Source organism: Pipistrellus kuhlii, unplaced genomic scaffold (genome assembly GCF_014108245.1).
Source record: "Pipistrellus kuhlii isolate mPipKuh1 unplaced genomic scaffold, mPipKuh1.p scaffold_m20_p_3, whole genome shotgun sequence".
NCBI classification, from domain to species: Eukaryota; Metazoa; Chordata; class Mammalia; order Chiroptera; family Vespertilionidae; genus Pipistrellus; species Pipistrellus kuhlii.
The window spans coordinates 91,572,875-91,599,142 of record NW_023425529.1 but is presented as its reverse complement, the minus strand read 5'-3'; the positions used below and the strand labels follow the sequence as shown (position 1 = coordinate 91,599,142).

The window sequence follows — 26,268 nt, the reverse complement described above, 5'->3', positions numbered from 1 at the left end:
GCTAATATCTCCTTACACTGCGTTGCGCTTGGTCTCCTCATGTCTTCCACACATCCTTATTTTGTCTCACAAACAAACCTCTTGACTCTTCTAAAGGTCGATACCATATTCCATAAGGCTATCTTTTCTTCCAGGCTACTACAATTTTGTCAAATAATCTTAAAGTAACATGATTTTTAGATTTTTCCTGCTTCTCCAAATGTTTTTTGGTTTAAGTTGGAAGAATTATTTCAGATACATTCTGAGCAGTTCTTACTAAAACTATAAATGTGATTTTTTTTCAAATATATTTTATTGATTTTTTACAGAGAGGAAGGGAGAGGGAAAGGGAGTTAGAAACATTGATGAGAGAGAAACATCTATCAGCTGCCTCCTGCACACTTCCTACTGGGTATGTGCCTGCAACCAAGGTACATGCCCTTGACTGGAATTAAACCTGGGACCCTTCAGTTTGCAGGCCGACGCTCTATCCAATGAGCCAAATCGGTCAGGGCTAAATGTGATTCTTTTCATTACATTTGGTTATCATAGGGTATTTCAATTTGTATTTTTTGGAGGTGAGTTAAATTGAATTTCTTAAGCAGTTTTCATTGAACTTGCATAGATCTTGTGAAGATTAGTAAAGAGCCCAGTGATCTGAGTTGTAACTCCATTTTACTTTGTTTTATTTACAATGATAGTATAGAAACTTCCAAGCACATCAGTCTCTTATTTGTTGACTGTCAGAATTATAATGCCCCACTTCCCCCAAAGAAGGAGATATTGCCAGATGAAACAAATCAGAGTTTACAACCAAAGACCCAGCACTGACCTGGAGGGCAGGCTAGGCTTTGATGTCTTTACATGGGCTTTCCAAATAGAGGGGCTTCATAGGAGTGACACTTGCTCTTATTTGCTGGAACTTACTATAGCTTTCTATATACTTAAAGCATTCGTGTGTTGTTTTTTTCACCAAAATACAGTTTTACATTTATTCCTGTCAGATTTCATCTAATTGGTTTTGAAATTCAAATATTTTTTTTTACAGCTAGGCTATCCTTTCCCATTCATTATTTGTAAATTTGAAAGCGTATCTCTATGTCAGGTTATAGTTTGCAGTTTGTGGGCCAGATCCAAGTAATGTGCGTCGTGTATTTGGCCTACAGAAAGATTTTAAATTTTTGAACTATTTATCAACGTTTTCTTTAAAAACAGGTGCCACATAAATATTTGGATTTCTAGCTCCTGTTGACAAAAATAAGAATAGTTAGTCACTGAAGCAACAATGTTGCCAAAAAACGAATTGGCCTTCCTTGCAGAGGTTAGTCATTAGCTATTGCTAGGTAAGACTTATCTACTGTTCACTATGGGATAGCAGGTCCATCTTTAATTAAAGCCTGTGGGGGGATCATTTTCTTGGTGCTTTGGTGTACTACCTGCAGTTAACCATTATGCAGGGAAGCTCATAATTTGAGATTATAGCATTTTCTCCCTAATTTGAAGCAAATCCATCTAGCCTATTGCTGTTACTTGGCTGAAAGATATCCTATCTAATAAAGAGATAATATGCAAATTGACTATCGCTCCAGCCACAAGATGGCCACTCCCATGTGGACACAAAATGGCCTGCAGGGTAGGACAGTTAGCTGTGACCAGGCCTGCAGGGGAGAGGAGGTAGGGGCAATTGGGCCAGCAGGGGAGCATTTAGGTGTTGCTCAGGCTGGAAGGGAAGTGGTTTGGGGGTGATCAGGATGGCAGGCAGAAGCAGTTAAGGGCAACCAGGCTGGCAGGCAGGCAAGCGAGCAGTTGGGAGCCAGCAGTCCTGGATTGTGAGAGGGTTGTCCCAGATTGGAGAGGGTGCTGGCTTGGCTGAGGGGGACACACCCATGCACAAATTTCATGCACCGGGCCTCTTATATATATGTATAAACACACACACACACACACACACACACAATGTGTGTGTATATTTTTCAGATATGAGCACAAATAGGAATAGTACAAATCTGTTAAAAAAATAAATAAAGCTAAATATCCCCAAACCCTTTTAATCCTATATAATAAAAGGCTCATATGCAAATGGTTGTTATGACTTCATGTGGAATGACCAATCAGCAGGAGGCTGCACGTACAGCAGGTGTGTGCAGGTGAGTGGGGCTGCATGTGCAACCGGTCACCAGGAGATGCATGAAGCACCTCTCATCCCTCCCGTGGGAGGCTGCAGCTCACCTCTGCCTCTCAAAAATGGCACTGCTCCCGCCGGCTCCTGCAGAAGCAGCATGGTTCCCGCAAAAGCATCAGGCAGCCGATTTTGTGCACTGGGCCACTAATGTTATAAAAACCTAATGGACCATTTAAAGTTACTGGTTTATCCAACCTCTTTTATCCACAAGGAACAATCTCATCATTGGAATGGAGGGATAAACAAAAGGCTATGAAATGGGGAAGAAAATAAACAAATCCATGTTTAAATTAACTTCTTCCTACATATGCAGTTGATTCAAATACATATGTACCTGGTGGTTATTTTTCTCTGTTCTATGCTGTTACAAAACAAGTTGTCATTTTTTGTTTTAGACCAACTGGTGGGAGTGACAAGTGGACAGCAACAGCTTGTGACTGTCTTTCATTGTATCTAACTGGAGCTGTAGCAACTATAATCTTACAGGTGTGCAATGGGGTTCCAATAGATATGTACTGATATTTCATTGATGTTTTTTACATTTCATGTATTTTCTTATTGACAAAATAACAGCAAATTGATTTTTATTTGCAAACATTCTTGGTCTCATTTTACGATATAATACCTGTGGATGAGGACAATGGTGGGTGAGGAAAGGGCAGAGGGTGGGGTGGGAACATGGTGGAGGGGAAAAAATGAGGAACTTTTGTAACAATATGAACAATAAAGATTTATTTATAAAATAAAATAAAAATAAGGTATAATACCTGTTTGGTAATAGATGTAACATAAATGACCATATGAATGAATCAAAGCATTTAATATTCTTGAGTTAATAATTTGCATGCTACAAAGCAATTTATGTATGCTAGAGTATATTTTTGAAGCTTTTTGATATTCTTTCAAACTGGAAACTTTACTTGTGCTTCTAATGAACTCAGGTAAACTATTTCATAAAAAGTGGGTGTGTAGGTATGGATTTGAGAAGAGTGTGTATATATATATATGTGTGTGTGTGTATATATATATATATATATATATATATATATATATATATACATATACATATATAAAACATTAAAAAATACTCTGCCTCCTTTACATTTTCTAATACCTTTTATTGCATTAATAATCAGAATTTTCATATATAAGTAATTTTCCCATGTTGCTTTTGTTTCTGTGTGTACTTTCTTCATTTTTATGATTTATATTAAACAAAATATGTTTTGTAGTTCTTTTGCTTTTTATAGTAAAAAAAAAAAAAAAAGCCACAACTGGAAAAGTATATTTCAATCTATAATTTGTACAGTTCTGGAGAATAGAAAACTTATAACTGATGGTGTAATGCTTCCCACTCTTCCCACCCCCCTCTCTGGGGTGGGGGGGAAAGTACTTACCTGGGAATTTCCTTTAGAGCTTGGAGAACTGTGGAAGAAATGCCTGTGAAAAGTATATTGTGTAGCTCTGGCCAGCATTGCCCAGTGGTCAGAGTCAGCACGTGCACTAAAGGGTTTCAGATTTGATTCCTGGTCAAGAAACTTCCGGGCCAAAACCGGTTTGGCTCAGTGGTAGAGCGTAGGTCTGCGGACTGAAAGGTCCCGGGTTCGATTCCGGTCAAGGGCATGTATGTTGGTTGTGGTCACATCCCCAGTAGGGGGTGTGCAAGAGGCAGCTGGTTGATGTTTCTCTTTCATCGACGTTTCTAGCTCTCTATCCCTCTCTCCTCCTCTCTGTAAAAAAAAAATCTATAAAATATATTAAAAAAAAAAAGAAAAGAAAAGAAATTTCCGGGTTGCAGATTCCATCTCTCTCCTCTCTCTTCTCCTCTCCCTTTCTCCCCTCTTCCTTCCCCTCCCTCCCTCTTCCTCCTTCCCCTCCCTCTCCCTCCTCCTCCGCCTCCTTCCCTCCCTCCCTCCCCCTCCCTTTCTGGGTTGCAGATTCCATATCCTCCTCTCCTCTCTCCCTTTCTCCCCCTCCTCCTTCCCCTCCTTCTTTCCCTCCCCCTCCCCCTCCCCCTTCCTCCTCCTTTATCTCCTTCTATCCCTAGCCCTCACACCCCCTCTCCCCACCTCCCTCTTTCCCCTTCTCCTCCTCTTCCTTCCTCCCTCTCACTCTTTGTGCTTAGAGGGCTTCCCTAAATAGAGAAACATATCTTCAGGAGAGGATTAACAAACAACAAAAAAAGTATATTGTGTAGAAGATTTCATTTTTGTGTCTCACACTTAGTCTGCTCTTAAACCACTAGGAAAACGACACGACATGGCCATTACCTGTGAAAATTTTTTGCAGAAATGAAAAAGGAGAGCGTGTTGATGTCTCTAAATATTTGATTAAAAAGGGCTTGGCCTTGAGAGAAAGGAGGTATGGACTTTCTTTTTTCTTTTTTTTTTTTACAACAGTTTGTGATGAAGGCTTCTTGTTTACCTGTATGCTTTCATGTCTGTGTGCTTTCAAACCTAAATTGCATCTTGTTTGCTCTTTAAAATGATATATAAAATAATCCCAAGAAGCCAGCTCAGAAATAGATTCCTTCATGATTGCCAATTCTTTTATTCAACCCCATCAGCTCTTGCATATTTAAATCTCTTTTTAAACTGACATGTTTGCTTCTCTACTTTTCCCTTTGCTTTGGCATTTATACTCCAAACCAAAGGAAAGGAGATAAGCGGATGGTATAGTGTAGGGGTGTTGAACTCAATCAGAGAAGGGGCCAAAATCTAAAATCCAGCAAAATCGCAGGCCGAATGGTTTACTGAACAGTCATAAACTGTCATTGTGATGGAAACGCAGCGGAGTGCAGTGATGACAGCGCGGTGCGGGCCACATTGCAAGGCCTGGCGGGACGGATTTGGCCCGCGGGCCTTGTGTTTGACACATGTGGTATAGTGGGTACCAGATCTGTACCCTTTGGCTTCATTGGCTTAGACAGAAATGTTTAAGCTTTATGTTGACAATTCTGGTATACACCAAAAATGTGTTTTTGTGAAACAGAAATGGGTAACAAATAATGTAATTGAACAATATTTACATTTAAAGATCCTTTCAGGTACGTCTTTCGTAGTTAAAGTACTTTTGGTCCATGGGGAGAATGATCATGATATTGCAAAAGCCCTAGCTTCCTTTACTCTCTCTCCTTCTAGATGTAGAGGTCTATGAAAATTATTGATGTACTAGAGGCCTGGTGCACAAAATTCGTGAGGGGGGTCCCTCAGACTGGCCTGAACCCTCTTGCAATTCAGGACCTCTCAGGGAATGTCTGACTGCAAGTTTAGGCCCAATTGCCCCTAACAACTCACCTGCCTGCCTGATCACCCCTAACTACTCGCCTGCCTGCCTAATCACCCCTAACCACCTCTGCTTGCCTGGCTGATCCCCCCTAACCACTTTGCCAGCCTGCCTGATCGCCTCTAACTACTCACCTGCCTGCCTGATCGCCCCTAACCCTAAGCTACAGCAGCTTCGTTTGGAAGAACATCCGGAATGACGTCCAGAAGGTTCAGCTGTTCAGTCTAATTAGCAAATTATGTAGCCACTTTGTACTATGCATGGCCAAATCTCTTTTTTTAATACTATATTATTAAATGTTCTCTTATTTGGACTTCCTTATGAAATGGACAATGAAAAATCAGAAATGAAATGGGTCATAAGGTGGTTAGCCATGCCGGCTAGGTACTAACCTATTGCTGGGTAGAGGCCCACAGCTGCTCATGCATCTTTAGTCCCACGTATGTCTCTTCTGGCTCACTGACCTTAGACTAAAGCAATTCCTGATAAAGAAATGTTAAAGTGAACATGCTGGGCAAGTTAATATCACTGATAGATAGCATCTGCTTTTATGGAACTGAAACTACCAGCTGTCTCAAGACTGAGGACTGTAAGAGAGCTGTGGGAGGTGTGAAATCATGCAACTTTATCAATGCTTATTTCCTTTTAAAAGAAAATACAGGAAAGTAGATGAAACAAAAATCTTCTATAAATTCTGCTAATATAAGCAATGCTAATATCCCCTTCTAGAATTCTTCTTTGTAAGCATACTTTTTTATAATTGTAAGGGAATAACAGGAAATTTTAAAAATGGAGTGTGTATAGCATATTACCATTAACATTTAATCTGAATAGTACTATATTTTTAAGAGACTTATATTATCTTTTGTGTTATTTTATGAATGTTGATAACTTGCCACGTATATATGTGAACTAAATTAGAACCAACGTGAAGGTGTTGTATTTCCTATTGACATCTAGTTGACTTAACTTAAGATGTATTTATGAGATTTGAATAGAGAATAGCATGTAATATGAGATTATAAAGCATTTAAGTGAAATCATTACTTTTTTATTCTCATTCATAAGTAATTTTCATCATAACTTAAAATTATGTTCCTTTTCACGTGACAAATTAGACTACAGCAAATTTTATATTAGAAGGATTCTGTTTATATAGTTTTCTCCAGAACTTTTTATTGCTCGTGTTTAGATATATTCTTTTTTGAATGTTACAGAATTAATAAATTAGATAACAGCCATTCATTATCTGAGAAGTCTCTGGAAATCCCCCTGAAACAAGAAGATTCAATGGTTACTAAGTGCATTAAAATTAACTTTGACCCTGACAAAAAAGCTGCTGATACTATCAGTGAACACAGGGTATCTGCATTTAAGGAGAACATTCTAGAACCAAGAACATCTGGATGCTATAAACCACCAGTTATTCCTAATATGAAAGTATTTGAGGCAGTAGTCAGTTGCATTGGTGATGATGGAACAGTATTTGTGGTGCCTAAGTTGTCAGGTAAGATCTTTTATGTTATGTAGGGATTCATCAGTATAAGTCCTAGTTAGTAAAATAGACATGAGTTGAAATACTTTGGACAGTATTTAACCTCTTCCAACCTCATTTTTACTGGGGTTTTGTGAGGGTTAAATGAAATAATATATGCAAAGTGCTTTTCACAATGCCTAGCACATAACAACCATTTATTGAGACATTGGAAATAGACATTAAACTTAAAATAAGCATGGGGGTGGTTCCAGGTTCCACACATCTTAAGGGGGTAATTATTTTAAAAGGTACCTATGCAAGTTTGGAGGCTCTAAGAAAAAAGAATATAAAATTTTATATTCATTTAGAATGTGAAAAGAAATTACCACAAATTACTAGAGATTCAGGGCCTTTTGAGAATGAATATTCAGGCTTTCCTGAGATCTCCTTAAGCTTATGTTCAAGTTCTTCCTTTCTACAACCTGGTCATGTCCAGAATCTTATATGATAAAAGCCTAGATCATGTCACACGACACTCTCACGCAACATCATCACAAGGTGGCCACCACAAGATGGTCGCGTGCACAGCGAAGGAGGAGCCCAGTGACTGTTCCATGCAGTGAGGCCTGGAGGCCCACAGCTCAGCTGGCAGGGGAGCATTTAGGGGAAATCAGGCAGGCAGGCAAGCAGTTAGGAGTCAACGGTCCTACATTGTGAGAGGGATGACTGACTGCCAGCTTAGGCCCAATCCCAGCTATTGGGTCTTAGCTGGCAATCAGACATCCCCTGAGGGGTCCCGGATTGGAGAGGGTGCAGGCTGGGCTGAGAGATTACCCCCATCCCAAGCACGAAATTTTGTGTACTGGGCCTCTAGTACTCTATAATTCCCAACAACTCTAGCATGATTTAATCTCTTTTAGTTCCATAGCAAATCTACCTATGGATAAGGTGATGGTGGCTATGAATTTGTTTAAATTTTTCTTTGATTTGTTGATCTCCTAAATATTATTTTTTAATTTGAAAAAACAAATCTGTGTAGTTGGCTATTCTAGAGGCAAGAAACCCTTCTAGAAGATGTGAACAATGTTTGAGATCTCTAGCACGAGTAGTTAATCCAGACAGGTGTAAATAGTCATAGTTAAAACTTGACTATAATGTGCTAGGCAGTGTACTACACACTTAACATCTATTGCCCCACAATCCTGATAATGCAGGTAAGCACTATTACATCCAGTTCACAGAAGAACAAACAGATTTGGGGGGTAAAGGAACTACCGAGATCACTCAACTAAAGTGGTAGAACTATTAAAGAAACTAATTTCGGAGCCTGTATTCTGTGCTATTAGTTATAGGGATATGTATTTATTCTGGAAATAATAGGTCATTTGGCAATAAATAGCATTAGAATTTTAATTTTATATCCTAACATTCTGCTGTATTTCAGCATTAAGTAATAATACGTAACTATTTTCTATTTTACTAAGATATGCTAACAAAATAACATCTTAAAGGAGTTCCTTTATATTATGCTCTCTGGTACATAACTAGAGTTTTTCATGATTCTTGTACTCCCAAAAGAATGCTTATACTTACAACTAGAGAGCAGAATAATTCTTTACATGCTGTTAGTCAGTGATATGTTTTGAAACATATAGAAGCTAGTGACTGAATTATTTTTATTAAAGCTCTTATATGTAGTGACTGATTTTTAATTCTTTAAAATATTATCTAAATGATAAAATTATTAAAGGTTAATGATGACTTCATTTAAAAATGGTAAGAATTTTCCTAAGTACTTTCTATTTTTAATAATTTTTTTAGAATTTGAGTTAATAAAAATGATGAATGAAATTCAAAGTAATTTAAAATGCCTTGGTCTTTTGGAGCCTTATTTCTGGAAAAAGGGAGAAGCCTGTGCAGTAAGAGGATCAGACACTATGTGGTATAGAGGCAAGGTAATCGAAGTCGTTGGTGGCACTATCAGGGTAAGTCTGATATTCTTTTGTAACTATTTTAAAGCTTAAATGCTGTAACATTCAGTGGTCTTTTAAATCTAAATACATGGAAGTTTGATTTTTTTAAAAAACTTTTTTTAATGCATTCATTCCTAAAGGAAGACTGGTCTAGTATTACATATTTATTCATCATAAGACTTTTTGGTTTTATTTTTTATTTGTTTTTTATTTTCTTGTGTGTGTGTGTGTGTGTGTGTGTGTGTGTGTGTAAGTATACTTATTAACCTGAATAACCAAAAAATATTGCCAGGTAGAGATTGGCCACTAATACTTTAATGATACCACTTATTTGTCATTGGAAGCTCTGTTTGTATACATGATGTCAAGTAAAAACAGCTTGTTTTCGCTGAAACTGGTCTGGCTCAGTGGATAGAGCGTCAGCCTGTGGACTGAAAGGTCCCAGGTTCGATTCCGGTCAAGGGCATGTACCTTGGTTGCGGGCACATTGCCAGTGGAGTGTGTGCAGGAGGCAGCCAATTGATGTTTCTAACTCTCTATCCATCTCTCTTCCTCTCTGTAAAAAATCAATAAAATATTTTTTTAAAACAGTTTGTTTTCTAGTATATTACATATTCCCTTAGCAAATTCATTTACTTCTCAGCTAATTTGCCTTATCAGGATACTTTCAGAATACTGAGATATAGCACTTGAATTTCACACAACAGCTTTAGAAAGAGCTGTATACTTTGAAAAAAATGTTTATATAAAAAGATACATAAGAATACTTACTTTTCATAATGTATTTACAAAGCAAAGCAACTAAATCATGAGCCATTCAAGCACTTTAAAATTTCAATTTTAGGAGGGGAGGAAATTTTCCTTTTTCTTTTCACTGGGTTTATCATCTATTTGAAGACGATACCTAATAGTTATATAGCACTTCTGGTTTTATAATATTCTTTCACATATGTGCATTTATGTTTGTAGATATAAATTATTTCCATTTTACTAATAGGAAAATTGAAATTTAGCCTTTTATTTCTAAATTTCTTATCTAAATCTTGTGTTTTTTTCTGCAAGCTTTAAATAGTTTCAATAGAAATAAAGTAGTTTCAAATTTGGGGTGAGTATTTAAGTATATGAATACTTACAGCTTCATGTATTTATATGTACATGAGTTCATTTTCACATACATTTGAATTGTTTAGATAACCCCTTTTTAATACAAAAGTGAACTGAAATTGACTTTTACTAATTTATTATAATTCATGAATTTTATATATCTGGAATCAAAGTAAAAAGATGGTGGTAAATTTATTTTTTCTGTTTTTAAAATTAATTTCAAAGTATTTTAATACTTTAATTATCACTTTTATTTTTCTGTGGTCATTTTACCTTTCAAGTATACACAATACACTTTTCATTCCTTAACCTGATATCTTTTTCTTTTAAAAAAATCTTTATTATTCAGCCGAAACCAGTTTGGCTCAGTGGTAGAGCGTCGGTCTGCGGACTGAAAGGTCCCGGGTTCGATTCCGGTCAAGGGCATGTACCTTGGTTGCAGGTACATCCCCGGTGGAGGGCGTGCAGGAGGCAGCTGGTCGATGTTACTCTCTCATCGACGTTTCTAGCTCTCTATCTCTCTCCCTTCCTCTCTGTAAAAAAATCAATAAAATATATTTTTTAAAAAATCTTTATTATTAAGATTATTATAGATATTCCTCTTTTCCCCCCTTCCACCCAGTTCCCACCCCACTCCAGGACTCCTCCCCTACCCCCGCCCCCGCCACTGACCTTGTCCATACATGTAAGCTCTTTGTCCAGTCTCTTCCCGCACAGCCCACAACCCTTTCCTCCCTGAGAATTGTTAGTCTGCTCCCTTTTCATGCCCCTGATTCTATTATATTCACCAGTCTGTTTTGTTCATCAGATTTTTTATTCATTTGATTTTTGGGTTCTCTTGTTGATAGATATATATTTGTTGTCACTTTGTTCATAATTTTTTATCTTTACCTTTTTCTTCCTCTTCTTAGAGCACATGTGTCAAACACAAGGCCCGCGGGCCAAATCCGTCCCGCCAGGCCTTGCAATGTGGCCCGCACCGCGCTGTCATCACTGCACTCCGCTGCGTTTCCATCACAATGACAGTTTATGACTGTTCAGTAAACCATTCGGCCCGCGATTTAGGCTGGATTTTAGATTTTGGCCCCTTCTCTGATTGAGTTCGACACCCCTATCTTAGAGACTATCCTTCAAACATTTCATATAATACTGGTTTGGTGGTGACAAACTCCTTTAGCTTTTTCATGTCTGTGAACCTCTTTATCTCACCTTCAATTCTGAGTTATAGCTTTGCTGGGTAGAGTAATCTTGGTTGTAGGTTCTTGCTATTCATCACTTTGTATGTTTCTTGCCATTCCCTTCTGGCCTGCATAGTTTCTGTTGAGAAATCAGCTGACAGTCATATGGCTACTCCCTTGAAGGTAACTGTTTTTCTCTTGCTGCTTTAAATATTTTCTCTTTGTCTTTTGCTCTTGACATTTTAATTATGATGTGTCTTGGTGTGGTCCTCTTTGGATTCCTCTTGTTTGGGGTTCTCCGAGCTTCCTAGACTTGTAAATCCATTTCTTTCAACAGGTGGGGGAAATTTTCTGTCATTATTTCTTCAAATAGGTTTTCAATATCTTGTGCTCTCTCTTCTGGCACCCCAATAATTCGGATGTTGGTAAGTTTGAAGTTGTCCCACAGGCTCCTTACACTATCTTCATATTTTTGTATTCTTTTTGCTTTTTGCTTTTTTCGGTTGGGTGTTTTTTGCTTCTTCATATTTCAAATCTTTGACTTGATTCTTGGGATCTTTTAATCTGCTGTTGAAGCTCTGTTATTATTATTTATTTCAGTCAGTATATGCTTAATTTCTGATTAGTCCTTTTTCATATCCTTGAGGGTCTCACTAGATTTCTTGAAGGTTTCTAGAAGATTCTTGAGTAACCTTATAACTGTGGTTTTGAACTCTATATCCAGTAGTTTGCTTTCATCCCATCCATTTCTTTCATTTGTGACTTGTTTCTTTATGTCTGCATTTTGGCTCCTTCCCTGTGTTTGTTTCTATGTACCGGGTAGCTGCTGTGTCTGCTTGAGTTGGTAGAGTTGCTGTGTGTGGTAGGTGTCCTATAGACCTAGTGGCTCAGCCTCCCCGGTCACCTGAGGTGGATGTTCTTGGTGCACCCCTTTCTACGCTGTCTGCACAGTCTTGTAATTAATCCTTGATTAATATTCTTTAAGCCTTTTAATATTCTCTATCCAGCAAAAGCTATCATTCATATGAAATGCTGAAGGATAGCCCCCTTCCACCTAAGTCATGGCACTCGAGTCACCACATGGAGATGCAGTGAGTGCGGCCAGAAGCTGAGGACGCCTCTGGGCTGCCCAGCAGCACCACATGGAAGCCGGACAGGCAGCATGCTCTCTCCCAGCCAGCCTTGCATACTAGCTCCTTCACAAACCCACAGGAAGTCCGGCCGGCCCCTGCGGTCCCAGCGGCTGCAGCCTGGCTCACCCGTAAGAGGCCACGTGGGTGTGGGGCAAGCTCCTTGTGGGCACCCATCACCTAAGTACAAGGGCTTCCCTGCTGCACAAGCCCTGTTGTCATGGGGGAGGGTAGCAGGGAGTGAGAGCAAGCTCAGCAGATACCCCACATCTCATCGCACCTCTGTCCCCATCACCCTTGCCCCCAGGTAGCCAGTGAGAGGTCACAGTGAATTGCTCACACTCGCCATGTTTTGAACTTTCCCCTGGTGGTCAGTGCATGTCATAAAGAGTAGTTGAACTCTCCGTCTCCCAGTCTAATAATTGCCCAAGGGGCAATTTACATATTAGGCTCCTATTATATAGAATTACTAACTGTATTTCCTATGCTGCACTTTACACCTCTGTGATGTATTTCATTTTTAAAATGCTGATTGCCAAGACAATCCAAGAAGGAAGCATTGCATAGAGTTTCACAAATGTGAGATTGTTTGAGAAATATTGAGAATTTGAGAAATACTCCTTTATTAAATGTAAATCAGTACTTCTAACATTTTGGTGGAGGGGGAACAAAACAAAATTTAAAAATTATTTCTGCAAAATTTATTATTCTCAAGGAATTTATAAATCTAGTAAGAACCAGTTTAAAAAAAAAAAGAAAGAAAGAAAAAAAACAAGAAAAAAAAACCCCAGCCCTAGCTGGTTTGACTCAGTATTGAAAGAGTCCCAGGTTTAGCCGAAATCAATTTGGCTCAGTGGATAGAGCATCGGTCTGCGGACGGAAAGGTTCCGGGTTCGATTCCGGTCAAGGGCATGTATATTGGTTGCAGGCACATCCCCAGTAGGAGGTGTGCAAGAGGCAGCTGATCGATGTTTCTCTCTCATTGGCGTTTCTAGCTATCTATCCCTCTCCCTTCCTCTTTGTGGAAAATCAATAAAATATATATTTTTTAAAAAGAGTCCCAGATTTGATTCCTGCTAAGGGCACACATCCTATTTGCAGGTTCAGTCCCTAGTAGGGGGCCTGCAGGAGGCAGCCAATCAATGATTCTCTCCCATCATTAATGTTTCTGTCTCTCTTTCCCTGATCCTTCCTCTCTGACATCAATAAAAACATATTTTAAAAATACTCTGGTTTATGTGTAAGAAAAAAATTTAGACAGTAATACCCTGTAGGATGAGGAGATATAATGTTGCTTTTTTTCTGATTATTCAAGTCCAGATTTAGATAACTTTTTAATATATATATTTTTAAAAAGAACAACAGGAGTTTCTTCTGTCCCGTGATTTTAATAGTAAATTTTAAATAGAAACTGCTTTTGTCCTATTTCAGGTACAATATTTAGATCATGGACTCACTGAGAAGATCCCACAATGCCATCTGTACCCTATTTTGCTATATCCTGACACACCCCAGTTTTGTATTCCTTGTCAGCTCTATCATACCATACCTGTGAGTAAACAGTAATTTGTAGCATGATTAATTTTTAAATATTGTTTTTTATTAACAATAATTTTCTAGAAATTAGCATGTAATTTGAAATCCCTTTTATTTGTAACAAAAATAATAAAATATTTAATATGACAGCTAACAGGATTTCATGAAGAAAACTATAGAATTATACTGAATGATTTAAAAATATCTGAATAAGTAAAGAGACATAATATCTTCATAGACGGGAAGGCATAAATTTGTAAAAATGTGTTACTCCATCAAATAAAATTTTAATAGATTAGAAGCTGGAAGTCAGATGAAGCTGGAAGTCAGATAAAGGAGTGTGTATTATCTTTTGCTATATAAAACTAAGCTGAAACTTGTGATCCAAATTAACAGTAAACTTTTAAAATATATATATACAGTTTCTGTGGTCAGAGATTAGGAATAGCTTAGTTGGGTGGTTTGGCTCAGGGTTCCTGGTGGTTTTTCAGTCAAGATGTCACTAGAAGTGCCATCGTTCCAGGGACTGACGGGTGCAGGGTCCACTTCCACGTGGCTTACGGGCATGGTGTTAGCAGGAAGCCGGCAGCCCAGTTCCTTGCTCTTAACATGTGAAAAATAACAGTCACTGATCTGTAATAAAATACATTGTAGGCATTATACATATTGTACAAGGACCACACTGGCATATTGGCCTTTTCATAAACATATTTCTAAAGCATAAAATGCTTTAAGTGAGTATGATGGTAGAAGCTCAGACAAAAACTAGTTTCCTAAGATCATTTCTATCATACACCCATGATATTCTCTAAAACTGCTTATATATTTTGTACTACTCTCTAATGATATGTGTTTTTTGCTACTTTTGATGTATCTTCATTTACTTCATGAATTATTTTGTGAAAGTGTGAGAAAAATCTGAGTTTATTTCTCCCAAATAGGTTGGGAGTGTCTGGCAACCAGATGCAATAGAACTCCTTCAGGAACTGCTTTCAAAGAGAGAGGTGGAAATTCACATTATGGTAATTTGTACTTAAAGCATATATCATTGATTTAAATTATTTGCCATAAAGTGTTACAAGTAACATAATTTGAGGGATCTTTTTATGTTGAACGATTTTCCTATGTGAATATAAATTACTCATTAATATAAAAAAGTTACTACTATGATTTTTGAGAACTTTTATCAGCATTAGAATCAGTAATATGGAAGATTTTATATTAACAACGTATTTTTATAACAGGCATCAATATCAAAGAATGAGAGGCATTTAAAAATACACATGGTAGTTTTCAGGGCAGTGTTACTCATGGGACTCTGTGCTCAAAGACCTTCTCCAGTCAGGGAGACAACTAGACACCAGCTAAAAGCCCAGGAGCTATGTACTACGAAGCCACTTGGCTGGTAAAATGAGTAAGTACAGAGGGACTTAGTGATGTTGAGAACTGAGGTAGCCCTTGAAGAAAAGATAAGAAAGTTCTCCTGATCAGGAAAATGGAATGCACCAGGAAGCATAGAGACAAATGGACGTGGCACATTTTTAGGAAGTAGTAAACTGTTTGGCTAGAAGAATAGAGGTTTCATGAGAAAAAGTAGTGGTGAATAAGATTTAAGAAAGGTAGAGGTCAGTCAGTGGGGCCCCATCAAAGGTTTCTAAGCAGTGAGGTAAGAAGATTAATCTTCAGCTATGTTTAAAGATTCCAGTAGAAAGATACAAAACTGTAAGGAGAGTATTTCTGTATGAAAGCTATGATGATAGGATGATAAAGACTTAAGAAGAGCCATAGATCCGCTTGAATGAGAAAGTAGAGAAGCTTTTAATGGTGCTTATGTTAGTACCCGGAGCATCTCTGGTTGTTCATAGGCTCTGTGAGGCTTGAGTTTATAAAGGTAGCTTTCTTTGCTACTTATTTTAACGTAGAAGAATAACTTGTAGTACACTAAGTCCTCACTTCATATCATTAATAAGGTCTGTGACTTTAAGTGAAATGAAGAGTTAAGTTTCTAGGCATCTTATTAATGTTTTTTTTATGATTTTAATTTAATTATTTATTTATTTTTACATATTTTATTGATTTTTCCCCCTCCCTCCCTCCCACCCATCCCCTCCCTCCCCAGAGCTTTATGTCCATTGGTTGTACTTATATGCATGTATACAAGTCCTTCAGTTGATCTATTATCTCCCCCAGATCCTCCTCCCCTCCCTGCTGAAATTTGACAATCTGCTTGTTGCTTTACTGTCTCTGTATCTATCTTTTGGTTCATCAGTTTATAATGATCTTTATTATCCACAAATGAGTGAGGTCATGTGGTGTTTCTCTTTCATTGATTGGCTTATTTCACTCAGCATGATGTTCTCCCATTCCATCCAGGTTGCTGCAAATGATGAGAATTCCTTCTTTTTTATGGCAGCATAGTATTCCATTGTGTAGATATACCATAGTTTTTGGATCCAATCATCTGCTGACAGGCACCTAGGCTGTTTCCAAATTCTGGCTATTGTAGATTGTGCTGCTATGAACATAGGGGTGCATATATCCTTTCTGATTGGTGTTTCTAGTTTCTTGGGATATATTCCTAGGAGTGGGATTACTGGATCAAATGGGAGTTCCATTTTCAGTTTTTTGAGGAAATTCCACACTGTTCTCCACAGTGGTTGCACCAGTCTGCATTCCCACCAGCAGTGCACGAGGGTTCCTTTTTCTCCGCAACCTCGCCAACACTTGTCGTTTGTTGATTTGTTGATGTTGGCCATTCTGACAGGTGTGAGATGGTACCGCATTGTTGTTTTGATTTGCATCTCTCGGATAATTAGTGACTTTGAGCATGTTTTCATGTGCCTTTTGGCCTTCCTTCTGTCTTCTTTTGAAAATATTCTATTTAGATCCATTGCCCATTTCTTAATTGGATCATTCACCTTCCTTTTATTTAGTTGTATCAGCTGTCTGTTTTAACTAAAGGACCTGCTGTGTACCAAACACTGCTCAGTTTCTCCCAAACAATGGATTTGCATGCCCTGCAGCCCTTCCTGCCTATCAAACCTTCCCTAAGCCCAGAGGTATTACCATGAACTGTATAGTCAGAAAATCCTGCCGTCCTGGAGTTCCCATTTTATTGGTGGGAAACAAAATTAAAAACATAAAATATAAGGTATGTTAGGGAGTGACAAGTGCTGAGGAGAAAAATAAAGCAGGAAAGGATGGCAGAGTTGAGGCCGGGGAGGAAGTCACATTTTTAAATATACAGTGGTGCCTCGCATAAAGAACGCCTCGCACAGCGAACGCTGCACACAACGAACTTCATTTCATGATTCATACAACGAACTTCGTTTCACACAACGAAGTCGCCCGAGCTTCCACGACCGCTTTGCCCGAGCTTCCACGACTGCTTCGCCCGAGCTTCCACGATCCCTGCCGATGTATTGCATCCTTCCGTGCAGGCACTGCAGGCAGTCGTTAGTCACTGCGCTTAACTTAAGCACGTATCGCGGCAATCGTTCTTCATTACGAATTAAATCACGCACGTATCACGGCAGTCGTCCTTTTAAGTTAAACTCAATATTTTTTTTATATCATGGCTTCTAAAAAAAGCAGGAAGGTGATTTCTGTTGAATAAAAATAATAACAAAAAATTTATCTTTTTTTATGTCATCTTAGCATATTTTATGCTACAGAACGAATTATTTTTTTTAACATGTATTGTTATGGGAAAACGCGTTTCACGTAACGAACTTTTCGCATAACAAACTTGCTCCTGGAACGAATTAAGTTCGTTGTGTGAGGCACCACTGTACCCTGTTTCCCAGAAAATAAGACAGTGTCTTATATTAATTTTTGCTCCCAAAGATGCGCTAGATCTTATTTTCAGGGGATGTCTTATTTTTCCATGAAGAAGAATACGGTACACATTTATTGTTCAATGAAAATAAAGGAAATTTATTACCTGTATACGGTACGGTAGTATGATAGTTGTCAACACAAACCAGACAAACTATGAATCCTACAGTATCAAGAATTTACTCATTTATTCAATGACAATCATGTCATCATCTTCTGGAACATCATCATAACAATCCAATTCCTGAATTTCCTGGTGAATTTCTTGTGACTCCATTTCTTTCAGAATCAGTGGACCAAATCTCTCATGTTTAGCAATAGCACCATTTTTAAATGAGTACTTCTTGTCAAGGTAGCCTGCTCGCAGTGCATTTGTGTCAGTGATTTTCTCCCATGAATTCTTCACTCAAGTCACAACTTCTTGCAGTTTAGGTTTCACAAAGTTTCCATGCTGATTTCTCTCCATTCTATTTTCAATGTAGTCATTAATTTCCATGTGCAAATTGTCTTTGAATGGCTATTGCAATATCAAGAGTGTGGAGATAGGCTGTCATTCCTGCTGGAATCATTATCTGATCTATTTTTCTTTCGTGAAGAAATGTCTTCATGTCTTTAGCGTGGTGAGTCCTGGCTGCATCCCAGACTAGCAGACCTCTTTGGCTCCCTCGCATAATAAGCGGCAGCATTAAATCGACCCACTTCCTTATAACTGCTTGTGTGGCCCAGGCTTTTTCAGTTTCAAGAATAAAAACGCCCAAAACACGTTCAATCTTTTCCTTCTTGCCCTTAGAAATAATTAAAGTGGGATTTTAGTGCCATCCAGACGAATTGCCAAAATACAGGAAACACGTGCCCTTTCGTAAGCAGTGGAGGGAATGTACACTAAGGAGGCACCCTGCTGTTCAATTATTGTTTGAGATGATTGGCCCATAAACACTGCAGTTTCATCCATAGCAATCATGTTGGAAAGATTGTTTTTAGAGAAGTCAGCATCATCAATAAAGGACTTGATTGCAAGTGCTTGCTTAATAACTTGAGTATCTTCCAACCTAAACAATGTTGTAGATCTTCTTAAACACTGTTCACTTTGCTGAAGGAAATTATCCAGCCAGTGTTGTGATGCTTTGAAGTCTTCGGGGGTTATGTCAAACTGAGGTGCCATTGCAAGGGCAAATTCTTGAATCTGAGCCCTATTCACAACCAAAGCCTTTGCTCTCCTGTCAATAACCCATTCACAGATCAGGTCTTCCAGCTCGGAAAATAATGGTTGCCGACCTGATCCACACTTGCGCTTTTTAGCATTTCCCTTGTCCACTTGTTCAATGAGGTTACCATACTCTGCTCACCATTTTCGGACCAATCGGATATTCAACATCTTCTCTTTGCAGAAAGCAGTAAGATTTTGGCCCCAAGAGTCTTCCACGATTCCTTTCTTGTACTCCACGGAGTAGCTTCTTCTTTTTGCACTCATTTCTAGGGGTAAAAAAATAGGAATTGGGGTATCAAGGTGGGGGGAGGGGAATCACTTAAAATGACCCAGGGGGGATCAGAAGGGGGAATCAAAATGGCACAGGAGAATCGGGGGGGGGGGGGGCGCGGGGGGGGATTACCATTTTGATCCTCCTATGTCATTTTGATTGCCCCCTCTGATCCTCCTGTGTCATTTTAAGTGATCCCCCTCCCCCCATCCCTGTGCCACTGAACACCTTCACCAGACATCCCCCTGTCCCTTTATCAGACATTTACCCCCTGGGGCCTGCCTGGGGACTGTCACTGGGCTTGCTGGGGCCTGGATCTGGGCTGGAGCAGGGTCTGCCACTGACTGAGAACCTTCAGTCATTATGAGGGTGGCCACGAGCATCAGGTAGTGTCACCAGAGACAGACCAGCACTCACCACCTTCGCCACGTCCTGTCTGCTCTAATCCTCCTGTTCTTCTACATGCATCTGTGAAAGTCTCCTCCTCTCTCCTGCCCCGCGCTCACTGCTCACTCTGACCTCCGCTCCGCCTCCACACAGTAGTGACGTCAGCACTCCACGTAACATCACTGGTTGCCAGTCAGGGCGGCCCTAGTGACCAGTTTATGGTAAATTAATTTTCATTCTGAGACAGAGCCTAGGGGGGCCTTATTTTCGGGGGGATGCCTTATATTTCACTCAGAAGGAAACCTGTAAGTAGGTCTTATTTTCGGAGGATGTTTTATTTTCGGGGAAACACGGTAGTGGTCAGGGAAGATATCACTGCAAAGGTAAAACTCAAGTAAGGACTTTAGAATGGGCACAGCCATGTGGATACTGGGTGAATAGTGCAAAGGACTCCAAGACAAGAGCACACCTAGAGTGTTCAAGGATAGCCAAGGATCCTCTGTGGCTGGAACAGGAGGAATAAGACAGAGAAGTGGAGACAGGAGACTTGTGAGAGCTCTGCTGTCAAGCTGACCTGGAGAGCCATTTGAAGTTTTGAGAAAGGGAGTGATATGATCTGACCTTACATTCTAGTGTTTTCACTCTGCCCTGATAGAAACTGGATAGTAGAAAAAGATAGTAGCAGGGAATTCTGCTGGCAGGCAATTATTGAAACTCAGTAGAGACCTGACTTTGGACAGATCAGCTGCTGAGTATGTGTCTGCTCAGTACCTGATCACAGTCCAGGGATTAAAGAGCCATTATCATGACTCCTTCTGGACTGCTATTAATCTCTTCCATTTCTATCATTCTTGAGTTTTTAACTAAACTTCACTTTTTTACCCCTGAAAATAACTTTTCTTTCTCCTTCTACTTGGTATATTTATTGATAACGTCTGAAACTGAGGGGTAGTAAATTATATATAGAAAATTATTTTCTAGTAAATAAGTATAAAACTCTCTACCTTATTGACATGTGAATATATTTTACAAAAATCAAAATAATATAATTACTGCCTCATAACTTGCCAAAATACCATTAATAAAATTTTATGAAATTAGTCACTAGTCAAACTGATAATAATGTGATTTTCAGAAATCAAATTTCATTCTTGCTTACTACAAAATTATAATCTTCAAACAGACTTTATTTTTATAGTAATAATCTTTTTTATTTAATTTAGGAATTACCTGAAAATCCATGGGGGAAATTATCTGTGCATCTCTATTTTGATGGAATGTCACTTTCTTATTTTATGGCACACCATAAATATTGTACTTTTGGACATTCTGAGGAGATATTAAAAGAAGTAAGTGAACTATTTTCTATAAAAATCTAAATTATAGAAAAACAAATTCTGCTTAAAATGTTCTATATTGTCTTATACCTTATGTCTTTAATATGGTTCTACATGTCTGATATGTTGAGAGAATAGATAATTTGTAAAATTTTTATTGAGGAAGCAATATACTATATCATGCTTTATATTGTCCTACAAAAGGCTAATTTCATTAAGATTCATTTAATGTTTTTGTACCTTCAGACCTAATGAGAAGCCCATATGCTGTGTTAACCAATGTTGTTTAAATATAGAGATTTAAGTAATAAAATCTTAATAGAATGCACTGCTAGAAGAGGACTGTCTCCCAGACTAAATATTTTCCCTTTTATTTGCCATTATAACATTTTCCCCATTTTTCTGAATACAGGAAACTCAAAGCCAGATTTTAAGTTTAGCTTCAATTAAGTAGCCTAATCCAATTGCTTACTGCTTCTGTTTTTTAATATTTTAAAAGCTATAACTAGCCTGTACTAGATAAGTACTTTCTAGAAATAGGGTATTTATAATAAATAATATTTTATATGGCAAGATATTTTTATTTCTAGATTCATAGTTCACTTAAGGTTAGTTTTCTGAATATTTATTTTCAGAAAACCAAATATTACGTGTTCAGTTTAATAGAGAAAACTACTACTTCTCTCAAGTGGAAACTGTGATACTTCTTAACTTTGTACATGAAATTCTTACCCCCAGCTTTTTCTTTTAAGGTGTGTGCATGCATGTTGTGCACCCCATGTGTTTGTGTAAAAGGTGTTTTTACCTATTAAACAGGTTTTAGAAAGATTAATCTCTTTCAGTATTACTCTTCAATGTTAACATTTAAAACAAAAGAAAGAGCTCCCACTCTCTTACAATTAACTATAATAAATACAGTTGACATATTTTATATGTTAGCATAATTTTGAGGGTTTTTACTTTTGCACTATTCAGATTACTCCAAACATTGTAGTTTTCCATAGTTAACCTGAAATAACTAAATGAATGCCAACAAGCGCAAGCATCCAGTTTGTATAGAGATGAAAAATGAAAGTGCCTAAAAATGATGTTACATAGTTAAAGATGGTTTTATTCATTAATAATATTGTATTTCAGAAACCAACAGATTACAGTAAAAAGTATGAGGATGAAAGATGGGAAATAAGGTTTGAGGTAAGTTTCAATCCAAATATTTTGGAAACTTTGGACACTTTATCAATGGAAAGGATTTGGTACAAAATCAGGAAGTAAGCATTTTCTTTTATATCAGCTTCATCGAGGCAAAATTTATATACCATAAATTTCAACTTTTTAAAGTATACAATTCAGTGGATTTTTAGTATGTTCACAGAGCTGTATTCACAGAGTGCAATCTTCATGACTATTAATTCCACATTTCCTCACCTGAAAAAGAAACCTCACCCACAGTAATCACTTCCCATTCTCCCCTTCTCCAGTCAGTCTCCTGGAGACCATGAATGTCCTGTCTCTGTGGTTTTGCCTTTACTGGACATTTCTCATAAATGCAATCACACAATACAAAGCCCTTTGTGATTGGCTTTTTTTCTTTCAGAATAATGTTTTCAACCTTCATTCATGTTGGAGTATGTATCTTTTTTTTTTAATATATTTTATTGATTTTTTTACAGAGAGTAAGATAAAGGGATAGAGAGTTAGAAACATCGAGGAGAGAGACATCGATCAGCTGCCTCCTGCACACTCCCCACTGGGGATGTGCCCGCAACCAAGGTACATGCCCTTGACCGGAATCGAACCTGGGACCTTTCAGTCCACAGGCCAACGCTCTATCCACTGAGCCAAACTGGTTTCAGCGTATGTGTCTTTTTTATGTCTGAATAATATTTCATTGTGTGGATAAACCACATTTTGTTTACCCATTAATCTGTTGATGGACACTTGGGTTATTTCTACCTCTTTTCAATTGTGAGTAAAACTATGGTGAACATTTATGTACAACTTTTTTTTTATATCTGTTTTTACTTCTCCTGGGTATGATCCTAGAAGTGGAATCATACCAGGAGAAGTAAAAACAGATATCCATCAAGACATCTGATGACTTTGTTTACCATTTTAAGGAATCCTATCACAGTGTTTTTCAACCTTTTTTGGGCAAAGGCACACTTGTTTCATGAAAAAAATCACGAGGCACACCACCATTAGAAAATGTTAAAAAATTTAACTCTGTGCCTATATTGACTATATATAAAGTAATTCTCTTGAATAGGAATCAAATAAACACAAAGAAAGTATTTTATAATTACTTTATTATGAAATATTAAGTAAACAAAATAGTGAAAAATTATAAAATTCTTGTCTTGTCTGCACCTACGGCACACCAGGCAACATCTCGCGGCAGGAACAGCGGTTGAAAAACGCTGTCCTATCAGACTTGTTTTCTTAAGGGACCATACCATTTTCTTTTTGTACTGGGAACGTACAAGGGTTCATTTTCCATATCCTTACCAGAACTTGCTACCTGACTTTTTTCCTAGCCATCTTAGGATAGGGGTGAAGTGTGGTATCTCATTTTGGTTTTGATTTGCATTTACCTGATGATCAATGATGGTGAGCATTTTTCCATGTGCTCTTTGGCCAAATTTGTATATTTTCTTTGAAGAAATTTCTATGCAGATCCTCTGTTTAGGATTTGATGCCAAAACCAAAGGCAGCAAAAACAAAATTAAATAAATGGGACTATATCAAAATAAAAAGCATCTACAGAGCAAAAGAAATAATCAAAAATGAAAAGGCAGTCTACTGAATGGGAGAAAATGTTCGCAGATCATATATCTGCTAAGGCGCTAATATTCAAAATATGTAAAGCAGTTATACAACTAAATAGCAAAAAAAAAAAAATAAAAAAATTAATGGGCAGCCCTGGCCAGTGTTGCTTAGTGATTAGAGCAGCGGCCCAGGCACCAGAGTGTCGTTGGTTTGATTACTGGTCAAGGGCACGTACCTGCATTGCAGGTTTGATCCCAGGCCTGGTCAGGGTGTGTGTGGGAGGCAACCCATCAATGCGTTTTTATCACATGGATATTTCTCTCTTCTTTCCCTCTCCTTCCCTCCCACTCTTTTAAAAAGCAATGAAAAGCCAGGACCGGTTTGGCTCAATGGATAGAGCGTCGGCTTGGGGACTGAAAGGTCCCGGGTTCGATTCCGGTCAGGGGCATGTACCTTGGTTGCGGGCATATCCCCAGTAGTGGGTGTGCAAGAGGCAGCTGATCGATGACTCTCTCTCATCGATGTTTCTAACTCTCTATCTCTCTCCCTTCCTCTCTGTACAAAATCAATATTTATATTTTAAATAAATAAATAAATAAATAAATAAATAAATAAAAAATAAAAATCAATGAAAAAAAATTCTCAAGTGAGGATTAATAACAACAACAACAAAACAAAAACAAAAAAAATAGGGAGAGGATCTGAATAGACATTTTTCAAAAAAAGACATACAAATAGCCAAAAGCTATATGAAAAAAATCACTAACCATAAGGAAAATGCAAATCAAAACCCTAATGAAATATCACCTCACACCTTTTAAAATGGTGATAAAAGAAGAGACAAGTGTTGGTAAGAATATGGAGAAAAGGAAACCCTTTTGTACTGTTGATAGGACTGCAAATTGGTGCAGCCACCATGGACAATAGTATGGAGGTTCCTCAAACACTTAAAAATACAACTACTGATGATCCAGCAATCCCCTCCAAGGAAACAAAATCACTATCTTGAAAAGATACCTGCACCCCTACATTCAGTGCAATATTATTTACAATAGCCACGACATGGAAACAACCTGATTATCCATTGATAGGTGATTGGATAAAGAAAATGTGATATATCTATGTCTATAGATATATAAGAAAATGTGATATATCTATGTCTATAGATATATAGATACACACGATGGAATATTATTCAGATATAAAAAGGAAACCCTGCCATTTGTGACAACATGGATAAACCTTAAAGCAGGGGTCCTCAAACTTTTTAAAGTGGGGGCCAGATCACGGTCCCTCAGAAAGCTGGAGGGCTGGACTATATGAACTGCTAATTCCTACTGTAACACCTCGGCTGCGCTCACTGCCCAAAAAACCTGGCGGGCCGGATCAGACTCCTCTGCGGGCCGCATGTGGCCCGAGGGCCGTAGTTTGAAGACGCCTGCTTAAAGTCATTATACCATGAAATTAGAGAAAGATAAATGCTACTTGATCTCACTTATATAAGAAATCTAAAAAAAAAATGGGCTAATAAATTCAGTGAAAAGATTAGTGGTTGCCCGAGATGGGGGCTAACAGTGGGGGAAATTGGTGAAAATGTTCTGAAGGTACAAACTTCAGTTATAAGATAATTAAGTCCTTGGGATATAATATATAGCATAGTGACTATAGTTAACAATGCTATGTTTAATAGTTGCTAAGGGAATAAATCTTAAATTTTCTCATCAGAAGAAAAACAGGGTTTCTAACTATGTAAGGCAATTAACTAGACTTGTGGTGATCATTTTACAGTATGTACCTATATGAAATCATTATGTTCACGTTGAACTAATACAAGTTTATATATCAATTATATTTCAGTAAAACTAGGAAAAATAGTAAAAATAAATAAAAATGGAGAAAAGGTGTTCTCTGTCCCTTTTTAGCCAGTTTTTAGCTAGTGACCTCTGGTTAACCCACCCTTAATATCCTGGCTTTATTATTGTAAGAGTTCTTTATATATTCTGTATGCAAGTCCCTGATCAAATTTGCAAATATTTTCTCTCATTCTGTGGGAGAATTTTTCACTTTCTGAGTAGTATTCTTGGAAGCACCTGAGTTTTTTTAATTGTAATGAGTCTAATATATATGGTTTTTATTTTGTCACTTGAGCTTTTGGTGAGGGAAGTAAGAGTTATAAGTAAAAGTTTTCTCATGCATAAATAGAACTTCAATTCTATTATTAAAATATCATAAGCTTGTTGTAAAGTGATTTGTAACAAGTCAGTAAACTCAACAGTGGGGTAGTCACTTTTTGCTTAACTCTACTAAGTGATTCAGATATGTTTTATTTTGCCACTAGTTTGGAGATATTAAATACTGATAAATTAATCTACAAATTTGAATTGATAATTTTAGTTCTTATGCTAATTACTATATTTTAAAACTTTCTATAAGAAAAACTCCCACAATTATGTATATATTTGTAACTTTCTATTATTTCTTATGATTTCATAGAGCTTAAAAAAGAGCACTAATTTTTTATGATATTAACTTAAATCTTTTGGGATTTCCTATATTACTTTAGTTTTTATTATAAAATACATACTTATTCTAAAAATAAATGCTATCGAAATGTGAAAA

At 37.7% G+C, this 26,268-nt stretch overlaps 1 protein-coding gene across 1 annotated transcript in view; it reads left to right on the top strand.

Annotated features, from left to right (window-relative positions):
* RNF17 (ring finger protein 17) overlaps positions 1-26,268 on the top strand; it is a 158,478-nt gene that overhangs the window by 120,448 nt on the left and 11,762 nt on the right. The window contains exons 24-31 of the mRNA XM_036455598.2: positions 2,557-2,647; positions 4,407-4,522; positions 6,664-6,953; positions 8,745-8,908; positions 13,740-13,859; positions 14,786-14,866; positions 20,770-20,895; positions 22,021-22,077. Of these exons, the coding sequence (XP_036311491.1) occupies positions 2,557-2,647; positions 4,407-4,522; positions 6,664-6,953; positions 8,745-8,908; positions 13,740-13,859; positions 14,786-14,866; positions 20,770-20,895; positions 22,021-22,077 (1,045 nt within the window). The remainder of the gene's footprint in view (positions 1-2,556; positions 2,648-4,406; positions 4,523-6,663; positions 6,954-8,744; positions 8,909-13,739; positions 13,860-14,785; positions 14,867-20,769; positions 20,896-22,020; positions 22,078-26,268) is intronic.